This window comes from Loxodonta africana, chromosome Y (genome assembly GCF_030014295.1).
Source record: "Loxodonta africana isolate mLoxAfr1 chromosome Y, mLoxAfr1.hap2, whole genome shotgun sequence".
Taxonomy (NCBI): domain Eukaryota; kingdom Metazoa; phylum Chordata; class Mammalia; order Proboscidea; family Elephantidae; genus Loxodonta; species Loxodonta africana.
This window is the reverse complement of record NC_087370.1, coordinates 25,107,243-25,118,930: the sequence shown is the minus strand read 5'-3', so window position 1 is coordinate 25,118,930 and position 11,688 is coordinate 25,107,243. Positions and strand designations below refer to the sequence as shown.

The window sequence follows — 11,688 nt, the reverse complement described above, 5'->3', positions numbered from 1 at the left end:
TTAAGTACTTCAAGTAAATATTGATAATGGCTTCTAATAACTGAATTTGGATTGTAGGTATTTGATACAACACGTATTAAAATAAAATAAAATAAAATTTTTTTTTAGTATTTTAATACGTGTTCGTTCCCAAAGGGAGGCATGTTTTTATTCTTTGAAGTTTTTGATTATTTACTACCCCCCTAAAATTGGAGTTGAGAAATAACACTTTCAATTGATTCAGACATCGTTGCCTTAAAATAAAATAAAACAGGAGCTGGAAGAGATCTATGTATCTTCCTGATATTATACCAAGCTGTGACACCTTCTCCAGTACCCTCGAACGACTTGCAAGCGATTTTCAAATTCAGGCTTCTGGGTGTCTTTGGTGAATGGTTTATCCATTTAAATTATTTTGCTAATAATAAATTACTGGAGAATAAAGATCTCCATTTTCCTCGGGCTTTCTTTTCTTAATTGTCGAGCTGTCTTTTCTCAAGCCCGACCCCAACGAGGATGGATTTCTACCACCCTTTAAACGGGAAGGGTAGAAACCTGCCCAGATCTTGAAATATCCTTCCAAGGGTGGAAGCTACTATCATATTGGCTGCCTGTTGGCTTCGTTTTTCTCTTGTCATATCGAATCTCCAAGATACCTCAGCCGTTTCCTCCAGGTCTCGTCGAAACCAGCTGCCGTCCAGTTGACTCCGACGCATGGCGCCCTCCATGTGTGTGTCCGAGTAGAACTGGGCTCCACAGAGCTTTCACTGACTGGTTTTTCAGAAGGAGACAGCCAGGCCTTTCTTCCGAGGTGCCTCTGAGTGAATTTGGACCTCCAACCTTTCAGTTAGAAAGAACACACTCTAATTTGAACTTCCAGGGACATACCAGATGGGGCTTCTCTTGAAAATTAGGCATGTATCTTTTCTCTCAGTAACAAGGAAGACAGGAACCTAGTCTTAGAGGAAGCATGACCAGGAACCTTACAGTTAGTTCCCACCATCATTACCAGATGCCATGGAGTCCACACCAACTCATGGCAACCCCATGCACCATGGGATTGGACTATTGTGATCCATACGGTTTTCACTGACTGAATTTTAAAAGTCGATTGCCAGACCTTTCTTCCTAGTCCCTCTTAGTCTGGAAGGTCCACTGAAACTCGTTCAGCATCACAGCAACGTGAGAGCTTCCAGTGACAGAGGGGTGGTGACTGCCAGTGAAGCACACTGGCCAGGAACCGAACCCGGGTCTCCCGTGTGAAAGATAAGAACTCTACCACCGAGCCACCAATGTCATATATATAAATTATCATTAAAAATAAAATAGCATCAATTGGTCTCAACCCACCTGGAGCAAAGGAGAATGAAGAACACCAAGGTCACACGACAACTATGAGCCCAAGAGACAGAAAGGGCCACGTGAACCAGAGACCTACATCATCCTGAGACCAGAAGAACTAGATGGTGCCCGGCCACAACCGATGACTGCCCTGACAGAGAGAACAGCAGAGGACCCCTGAGGGAGCAGGAGATCAGTGGGATGCAGACCCCAAATTCTCATAAAAAGACCAGACTTAATGGTCTGACTGAGACTAGAGGAATCCCGGCGGTCATGGTCCCCAAACCTTCTGTTGGCCCAGGACAGGAACCATCCCCAAAGACAACTCATCAGACATGGAAGGGACTGGACAATGGATTGCAGAGAAATGTTGATGAAGAGTGAGCTACTTGTATCAGGTGGACACTTGAGAGTGTGTTGGCATCTCCTGTCTGGAGGGGAGATAGGAGGGTAGAGAGGGTTAGAAACTGGCCAAGTTGTTACGAAAGGAGAGACCAGAATGGCTGACTCATTAGGGGGAGAGTAAGTGGGAGTATGGAGTAAGGTGTATATAAGCTTATATGTGACAGACTGACTTGATTTGTAAACGTTCACTTAAAGCTCAATAAAAATTATTAAAATAAATCAGTAAAATTAACACAAGATAGGTACACCGAAATAATAAATGTAATATATGAAGTGTCTGGCTCTCCTCCACCAAAAAAAAAAATAATAATAGTAAAAAATAAAAATTGGAATCCATTGTCTTTGTTTTACTCCACATGTATACCCAAATGCATTCATTTTCAGCTGAAAGATTTTGGGCGGCCAAGTTTTTTTTTGGAAATAAACCAATTCTTCTACACACCGCAAAACTCTATTTCAGCTTGGTAAGGCCGCCAGGAGTTTGCAAACCATTTCCATCTACTCCTTCCAGCGAGGGGAAAACGGGCAATCTTGCTGGCACAATATTTTTTTTCCACACAGACATTTTCTGAGCTAAACACTGCCTGAGACAATGCCTCCAGTTTGAGAACCTCATGGGTCTCTGAAGAGTGCTGGCCTGGGCTTGCAGACACCGTGGGCAAGGCACCCAGCCAAGATGTCTGGGATTTCAGGAAAGGCCACCTAGTTGATTTCCCATGGTTACAGAACCTGCTTATATTTTAGGTTTGGGTATGCATACTGTCTTAGTCACCTAGGGCTGCTATAACAGAAATACCACAGGTGGATGGCTTTAACCAAGAGAAATTTATTCTCTCACAGTCTAGGAGGCTACGAATCCGAATTTAGGGTATCAGCTCCAGGGGAAGGCTTTCTTTCTCTGTTGGCTGTGGAAGAAGGTCCTTGCCCTCAATTTTGTTCTCAGCACAGGGACCTCAGGTCCAAAGGATGCATTCTGCTCCTGGCTCTTTATTCTCCGTAGTAAGAAGTCCCTTTCCTCTCTGCTGGGTTTTCTCTTTTATATCTCAAAAGAGATTGACTCAACATACAACTAATCTTGTAGATTATGTCTCATTAATATAACTGCCTCTAATCCTGCCTCATTAACACCACAGAGATTAGGATTTATAACACATGGGATAATTACATCGGATCACCAAATGGAGGACAACTACACAATACTGAGAATCATGGCCTTGCCAAATTGACACACATTTCTGGAGGGTACGATTTAATCCCTAACACGTACTCTTCTTTGAATAATTGTCCATCACTTTAACTTGCTTCATTTTTTCTAAGGAGCGTGGGTGGTGCAAACAGTTTGTGATCGACTATTAACCCGAAGGTTGTCAGTTCCAGTCCACCCAGCAGTGCCACGGAAGAAAGGTCTGGAGATCTGCTCCTGTAAAGATTACAACCAAGAAAGCCATATGGACCACGGGTCTACTCTGTAACATGTGGGGTCACCATGAGTCGGAATTGACTCGACAGCAACGGCTTTGTTTCTTTGGTTTTTTTCTTAATGTCTATTTAAAAAAAGAAAGAAAGGAAACCAGTTGCCATGGAGTCAATTCCGACTCATGGTGACCCCACATGTTACAGAGTAGACCCGTGGTCCATATGGCTTTCTTGGTTGTAATCTTTACAGGAGCAGATCTCCAGGCCTTTCTTCCTAGGTGCACGTGAGTGGAAAAAAGACACAAATTAAAATGATGAACCACTATTCAGAGAGTTGTTGTTAGGCACCATGCAGTCGGTTCCAACCACGCACGCCCAAACCTAAAAGATAAGCAGCTTACGTAACTTCAAAGAATAAACTAGATTGCCTTCCTTGGGATCCCCAATGTCTTGGCTGGTTTGCAACACCCAGGGACGGCAGTCCTTGCAGTTTCAATAGACTGAGAACCCTCTGCAGAGAGAATTAATGAGCTTCTTCCAACCTTGGGCAGGAGGACAACGCCTACTCAGAAGACGTCTCAAGCGGAGTATGAGGAAAACCGTGCACCTTCCCTAAGCTGAAATACCACATCTAGGTTATACACATATGCACGTCAACTTTGGACCAGCGGTTAAGAGCTCAGCCGCTAACCAAAAGGTCAGCAGTTCGAATCCACCAGCCACTCCTTGGAAACCCTATGGGACAGTTCTACTCTGTCCTACAGGGTCGCTACGAGTCGGAATTGACTAGACGGCAACGGGTTTCGTTTTGGTTTCGGATTGTCAGATGCCAAAGGCTTACGTTATACGAGATTGACACTTTTCTTTAACCACTGGCTTTTTTTTATCCCCCCAAGAAAATAGTGTCTTGATTCTAGAACACAGACATTCTGCAGGTGCCTACCTATATTGGATGCAGGCCGCACCCCCAAAGGAAACTCCCTTTCAACTGATTGGCTGCTCACAGCAGATCCCATTATGGAGGTGGTCACATTAAACCAGATCTCATCATGAAGGTGATTACATCGTTATACAACTGCTAAACTACATCATAACCGCCAAACCACGGAGAATCACAGCTCAGTCAAGTTGACACACAACCTGAACCATCAGAAACAACCATAACGACCTTTGGCTGGGTGTTCCATCACGTATCTGTCAGTTGTGGCGCTGTGGTGGCTTGTGTGTTGTTGTCATGCTGGAAGCTATGCCACTGGGATTTCAAATACCAGCAGAGTTACTCATGATGGGCAAGTTTCCAGACTAAGGCCTGACAAGCTATGTCCAAAAATCAGCCAGTGAAAACCCTATGGATCACAGCAGAGTATTGTCTGATATAGCCCTGAAAGATAAGCCCCCTAGGTTGAACAACAACAGCAAAACCAAGCCCATTGCCATCGAGTCAGCTCCAACTCATAGAGACCCTATCGGACAGAGTAGAACTGCCCCGTAGGGTTTCCAAGGAGCAGCTGGTGGATCCGAACTGCTGACCTTTTGGTTAGCAGCTGAGCTCTTAACCACTGTGCTGTTAGGACTCTCCCTAGGTTGGAAGGCCCTCAAAATACACAGTGGCCACAACAGTGGAAGCACAGTAGACCCACTATGGTGAAGATGGTGCAGGAAGGGACAACATTTCCTTCTGTTGTGTATGGGGTCGCCGTGAGTCAGAGTTGGTTCGAGGGTAACTGGTAGCCTGCATCAGACACAGGGGGGTAAGGTCTTCGCACAGAGTTTCAACTTAATCCTTGTGAGGTGGTCATTGTCATGTCCATTTCCTAAGCAGGGATCTGATCTCAGGATAAGTGGCCCACAGAAGTTTCCTGCAGTGAAGAAGTACACGAAGGATCGTGAAGATGGCACAGGACCAGGCACTGTTTCATTCTGTTGTACGGGGGTCACCACGAGTCAGAGTCGACACCAAAGCACTTCACAGCAACGACAGCAAGTGGGCATTAGGGTGACCAACCGCCCCTTTGTGCCCAGACTGTGGAGCTTCACAGGATTTGAGACTTTCGGGAGGAGTGGGGGCAGCTGGTTGCCCTGGAGCCTGTGGTTGAAATGTTTCTCAACTGAACCTCCTTCAAAAACGAGCCCGGCCCAATTCTGGTGTTCTTGATCTTTGAGTTGACAGGAGAATGAATACAGGAGACCCAAGGCTTCCCCTAAACCTATCTGCAAACCAAACCAAACCCATTGCTGTCATCAGAGAGACCCTATAGGACTGGGTGCGCCTGACCCAAACCACGGTCTTTTCAATCCCATCACATGCATGTGAAAGCTGGACAATGAATAAGGAAGACCAAAGAAGAATTGACGCCTTTGAACTGTAGTGTTGGAGAAGAATATTGAATGTACCATGGGCTGCCAAAAGAACGAACACATCTGTCTTGGAAGAAGTACAACCAGAATGCTCCTTAGAAGCAAGGATGGCGAGACTGCGTCTTACATACTCTGGACATGTTATCAGGAGGGATCAGTCCCTGGAGAAGGACATCATGTTTGGTAGAGGGTGAAGGGAAAAGAGGAAGACCCTCAACAAGATTGACTGACACAGTGGCTGCTACAATGGGTTCAAGCATAGCGATAATTTTGAGGACAGCACAGGACTGGGCAGTGTTTCGTTCTATTGTACATAGGGTCCCTGTGAGTTGGGACCAACTCAACAGCACCTAACAACAACAGAACTGCCCCCGTAGAGTTTCAAAGGAGTGGTTGGTGGATTCAAACGAGCGACCTTTTGGTTAGCAGCCGAGCTCTTAACCTCTGCGCCACCAGGGTTTCAACCTCTCTCCAGGTCCTACAAATTATCCGATCAACAAACACCTTCCTTTAATTCCCCCTGAACTACCATATCTGAGAAGGATGCGGGTGACTCAGAAACCCCTGAGCCCCTGAGGCTTTGTGAGAAACTGGAATTGAGGAATTTATGACACGCTCTGAGGATTTCAGACTTGAGCCAGGCCAGGGCTCCGATAATTAATTTTCTAATCGCGTTACCTGTCAGGCCGTATCTACAATCCCAGTTAACGGAGCATAGTATCGCACCCACTTATGTAGAAACTGTCTGAGTAATTGAGAAAAATAATCAGCACGGCGAGGGAGCCTCCCTGTAGACTTTTGTGGAGCACAGACAGAGCTCCCAGCTACACTTAGCAGAACCCATTTGCCCCAAGGGCTCCGGAGTCAGCCTAAATAGCGAGACCTGAAGGCTGGGGCTTGCCACGGGGAGTAGGTGCGTCTGGGAGTCTCCGGACTCTGGATTCTCAAATCCCACCTTCTGCAGCATCTGTCTGTTATTATGGAGTCCCTGGACAGTGCAAACGGTGAACGCGTTCGGCTGTCTACAGAAAGGTCGGACATGGAGGTTCGAGTCCACCCAGAGGCACCTCGGAAGAAAGGCCTCGTGATCTACTTTGAAAAATCAGCCACTGAAAGTCCCGGTGAGCCCAGTCCTACTCGGACACACATGGGGGCACCAGGAGTCGGGGTCGGTATGACGACAACTGTTTTTTTTTATTATTATTATTATTTAGTGTTTTGCTGATATAAAAGAGAAATACCAGACCCCAGGTGCCCCTAGGTGGTGCAAACATTTAACGCGCTCAGCTGCTAACGGAAAGGTTGAAGTTTTGAGTCCACCCAGAAGCACCTTGGAAGAAAGGACTGCTTCTGAAAAACCAGCCATCGAAAACCCCACGGAGCACAGTTCTACTCTGACGTGCAGGGGCCTCCATGAGTCAAAATGGACTTGACAGCAACTGTACTGATTTTCTCTGTTATTATAAACCCTACCTCGGATAACTGGCTATGTAAAGCTATACAACTAGCCCTGGGGTAAGAGGCAGCCCTAGTGGCACAGTGGTTAAGAGCTTGGCTGCTAACCAGAAGGTCAGCAGTTTGAATCTACCACTTGTTCCTTGGAAACACTTTGGGGGCAATTCTACTCTGTCCTACAGGGTTGCTATGAGTTGCAACTGACTCGATGGCAACGGGTTTGGTTTTTTGGTGTAAGAGGTATTAATCTGGTCATTATATTTATATACCAAAAACCAAAGCAAACCCAGTGCTGTCAAGTCGATTCCAACTCATAGCGACCCTATAGGACAGAGTAGAACTGCCCCATAGAGTTTCCAAGGAGCACCTGGCGGATTCCAACTGCCAGCCCTTTAGCTTAGCAGCCGTAGCTCTTAACCACTACGCCACCAGGGTTTCCTTATATATATACATGTATATATATATAAAACCTGTTGCTGTTGTGTCAATTCCAACTGATATCAACCCTATAAGACAGAGCACAACTGCCCCACAGGATTTCCAAGGCTGTCATTTTTACAGAGCAGACTGCCTCATCTTTCCCCCTCGCAGCTGCTGGTAGGTTCGAACCACCAACCTTCCAGTTAGCAGCCAAACACTTAATCACTGTGCCACCAGGGTCTTTATAATGTAAAGACCTCTTTTATACAAAAAAATAAATAATAATAAAGACAAAAGTTCTCCCAGATGCTACGAAGTGAGTGAAGTTTAGAGTATAAAGTCCTTCAGCCTCATTGAAACCTTTGTCAACATCAGAGTTTGAACACAAAACCCGTTGCTGTCGAGTCGATTCCGACTCACAGCGACCCTATATGGCAGTGTAGAACCACCCTGTAGAGTTTCCAAGGAGCTCCTGGTGGATTCGAACTGCTGACCTTTTGGTTAGCAGCTGTAGCACTTAGCCACTACGCCAACAGAGTTTCCAGTATGAACACAATGCCTCTTTTTTCCACATTTCTGGAGCAGAATGTGTTGTGGTTGTTGGAAGCTGAGCTGAGTTTAAACAGTGAGTAACGTTCAGTCCAGCACCCCGTCGATTCCAATCTCCCGAGCCGTCAGGGGAACACAGTCTGTCTCTTTAGTGTTATTTATGATCCCTAACTCCTGCGTCAATATTACGATTACGAGCAGCCAGCGTTTAATCTCTTCTATATAAAGTCACAGAAACTCTTTGGAACCTAATTGTTTTTCTCTGGAATGAATGGCTAAGCAGAGAGGACCGTAAAGAGAACCACATCCATTTCAGGATACACCACAGCAGCCCTTTCCACCACGAGCTTGGCTCTCTCTCTCTCTCTTTCTTTCTCCCAGGAGGATATGATTCCCCACCCACAAAAAAACTGGAAACACAAGCCTCGTCCACCCAACTTGTTTTATATTCTCTTCCCCTGAGTTTATTCCTCAGAAAAAGTAAGAATTGTCCTGCAGATTCTTCAGAATGACATAGAATAAGTCCATTCATTCATTCATGTAACAAAGGATCATTGAGTGTCTACGCTGTGTCAGGTATGAAAGCCTGGATACGCGTGAGGGCGATCATCCAATCTCAGAAAGTAATGGATGGATCGGTGGGTGGATGCATGGATGATGGATGATGGGTGGATAGATGGATGAATGGATGGATGGATGGAAGGATGGACGAATGGGTGGGTGGATGAGTGGATATGTAGATGGATGGGTGGGTGGATGGATGGGTGGGTGGATGGGTGGATGGATGGGTGGGTAGGTGGATGGACAGATGGACGGATGGACGGATGGACAGATGGAGGGATCGAGGGATGGATGAATGGGTGGGTGGATGAGTGGATATGTAGATGGATGGATGGGTGGGTGGGTGGAGGGGTGGAGGGGTGGATGGAGGGATGGAAGGATGGATGAATGGGTGGGTGGATGAGTGGATATGTAGATGGATGGATGGGTGGGTGGATGGATGGGTGGGTGGATGGGTGGATGGGTGGGTGGGTGGGTAGGTGGATGGACAGATGGACAGATGGAGGGATGGAGGGATGGATGAATGGGTGGGTGGATGAGTGGATATGTAGATGGATGGATGGGTGGGTGGGTGGAGGGGTAGGGGGTGGATGGAGGGATGGAAGGATGGATGAATGGGTGGGTGGATGAGTGGATATGTAGATGGATGGATGGGTGGATGGGTGGGTGAGTGGATGGTTGGGTGGGTAGGTGGGTGGTGGAGGGGTGGGTGGGTGGAGGGGTGGGTGGATGGAGGGGTGGAGGGGTGGATGTGTGGATGGATGGATGGTTGGAAGAATGGATGGATGGAAGGATGGATGAATGGGTGGGTGGATGAGTGGATATGTAGATGGATGGATGGGTGGGTGGGTGGATGGATGGGTGGGTGGGAGGGTGGATGGGTGGATGGGTGGATGGATGGATAAGTGGATAGGTAGGTGAACAGATAGATATGTGAATGGAAAGATGGATATATGGATTGGTGGATAGGTAGATGGATGGATGACTGGACGGAAGGAAGTGTGGATAGGTAGCTGCACGTATATGTGGATGGACGGATGGATGGGTGGGTAGGTGTATGGATAGGTGGGTGGGCGAATGGCAGGAAGACTCTCAACTCCCTGACTTACTGCCAGCCCCTTTCCATCCCTCAGGCTGGTTGCTGGTTCTAGTCAGGGCAGAATGTATGGTCCTGTGCAGCAATTACGAGCTTGTGTCTATTGTCAGCAGTTCCAAGTACTAGCTGTGTTACCTTGGGCACGTGGCTCAGCCTCTCTGGTCCTCAGTAGCCACATCTGGAAGCTGATGATTGTAGTAGCACCTACCTTGCAGCATCATCCAGACGGCACAGCGAGAACTGAACAGACGGCGTTATGACGCAAACAGCAAACACAGATCGCACCTCCAGAAGCATGCTTGAGGACATCACCCCTGTGACTCATGAGTGAAGTCATCCAAGTCCCAACGGCAAACTCGTTTATCGTTTTGAATTGAATGACCCCACTTTTAAATTGGTGTCTCTTCCAATAAGAGAAACTGGAACTTACAGTTATGTGGGATGACAAGATGTGGTTTAAAAATGCAGGGCTGTCAGCAAAGAAAACGTGGGAGGTGAATGACCCCGTCCAGCTCGCCACAGGAAAGACGAGATGTTCCTGCTCAGGCTGATAAAGAAAACAAACCAAAACGTGAGTGACAATGAGTGTAGGGTTCACGCACGGGCCCTGCAGACAGAAGCAAGAAAGAGAGTTTGGATCCATCCACTCCTCGTCCATGCTGTTGTTTTTAGCTCTCCACTCATCAGCCCAGACTCATGGCAACCCCACGCACAACGGAACAAAACCCTTCGCAGTTCTGCACCCGTGATCCATTGTGGGATCAGACCCTTGTGCCCCGTAGGGTTTTTGTTGGTTGATTTTTGGAAGTAGATCACCGGGCTTTTCTTCCTAGTCTGTCTTAGTCTGGAAGCTCCACTGACGCCTGTCCAGCATCACAGCAACACGCAAGCCTCCACGGACAGACGGGTGGTGGCTGCGCGTGACGTGCACTGGCCGGGAATCGAACCCAGCTCTCCTGCATGGAAGGCGAGAATTCCACCACTGTGGCCACCAATGCCGCTTTAGCCCATGCTAACTTGGGCCAAAAGACTCGCGTTCATCAGCTCCGCAATCTACAGTTGATCTACAGCATGTATCCCCAGCTCGCAGGTTTGCTAAGGAGAAATTGAGACTCCTTCAATCCTGGCAGTACTTTTGCAGCAAGTCGATAATATATTTTTCTTTAGCTTTGCACTTCAGTGGAGCGCTGCTAAGTAAAAATGTTTATGCCTCTCTTTATTCTCTTAGAATCCTTTCCAGAAAAGGGGTCCTCCTACCTCTTTGTTTCCAAAGTAACTGGGGAGCGTTTTAGTGGTTTTCCCTTCTCATTTCTGGTTTCCCATGCTCTAAGTTTTTCAAGCAAGGATGGCGAGACTTCATTTCACGTACTATGGACGTGTTACCAGAAGGGACCAGTCCCTGGAGAAGGACATCATGGTAGGTAAAGTAGAGGGTCAGCGGAAAAGAGGAAGACCCTCAATGAGATGGATTGACACAGCGGCTGCGACAATGGGCTCAAGCATAACGACAATTGTGAGGATGACACAGGACCACACAGTGTTTCATTCTGTTGTATGTGGGGTCGCTATGACTTGGAACCAATTTGAAGGCATCTAACAGCAACACAGCAACAGGTTTTTTTGGTTTTTTTTTTACAGCAACAACAAGCTTTTTCAAAATGTGCTCACACTTTTGATCGTCAACGTTTTTCTCCAAACCACCAATAAGAACACCAAATTCATGTCAACAATAATCACCCTAATAATTTCTTCCTTTGGTTATTTCTGAAACATTCAGCAAGAATACTAAGGAGCCCTGGTGCGCAGTGGTTAAAGTGCTCGGCTGCTAACCAAAAGGTCAGTGGTTCAAACCCACCAGCCGCTCTGTGGGAGGAAGATGTGGCGGTCTGCTTCTGTAAAGATTTACAGCCTTGGAAACCCTACGGGGCAGTTCTACTCTGTCCTATAGGGACACCATGATTCAGAATCGACTCGACAGCAATGCGTCTTATGGGACCAAGGATACTGGAGCTTCCGGGTGGTGTAAACAGTGACTGTTTGGCAGCTAACCAAAAAAGTTAGAGGCTGGAGTCCATGCAGAGATGCCCCAGAAGAAAGGCCTGATGATG

The 11,688-nt window shown here is 47.0% G+C and overlaps 1 protein-coding gene across 1 annotated transcript; it reads right to left on the bottom strand.

Annotated features, from left to right (window-relative positions):
* Positions 1-8,495: 8,495 nt before the first annotated feature.
* Positions 8,496-9,801, bottom strand: LOC135229073 (splicing factor 3A subunit 2-like). Its single transcript, XM_064278869.1, has 3 exons — positions 9,789-9,801; positions 9,113-9,469; positions 8,496-9,031 (listed from the first exon to the last, which is right to left on the bottom strand). Exons 1-3 carry the CDS (start codon positions 9,799-9,801, stop codon positions 8,496-8,498), a joined length of 906 nt encoding a protein of 301 aa, XP_064134939.1.
* Positions 9,802-11,688: the final 1,887 nt, after the last annotated feature.

What these genes read in the sequence shown, in the direction of transcription:
- LOC135229073 (XM_064278869.1), bottom strand. An exon ending in ATCCATCTACATATCCACTC is followed by an intron (nt 9,032 to 9,112) that starts ATCCACCCACCC and finishes CCATCCATCTAC; the next exon opens with ATATCCACTCATCCACCCAC.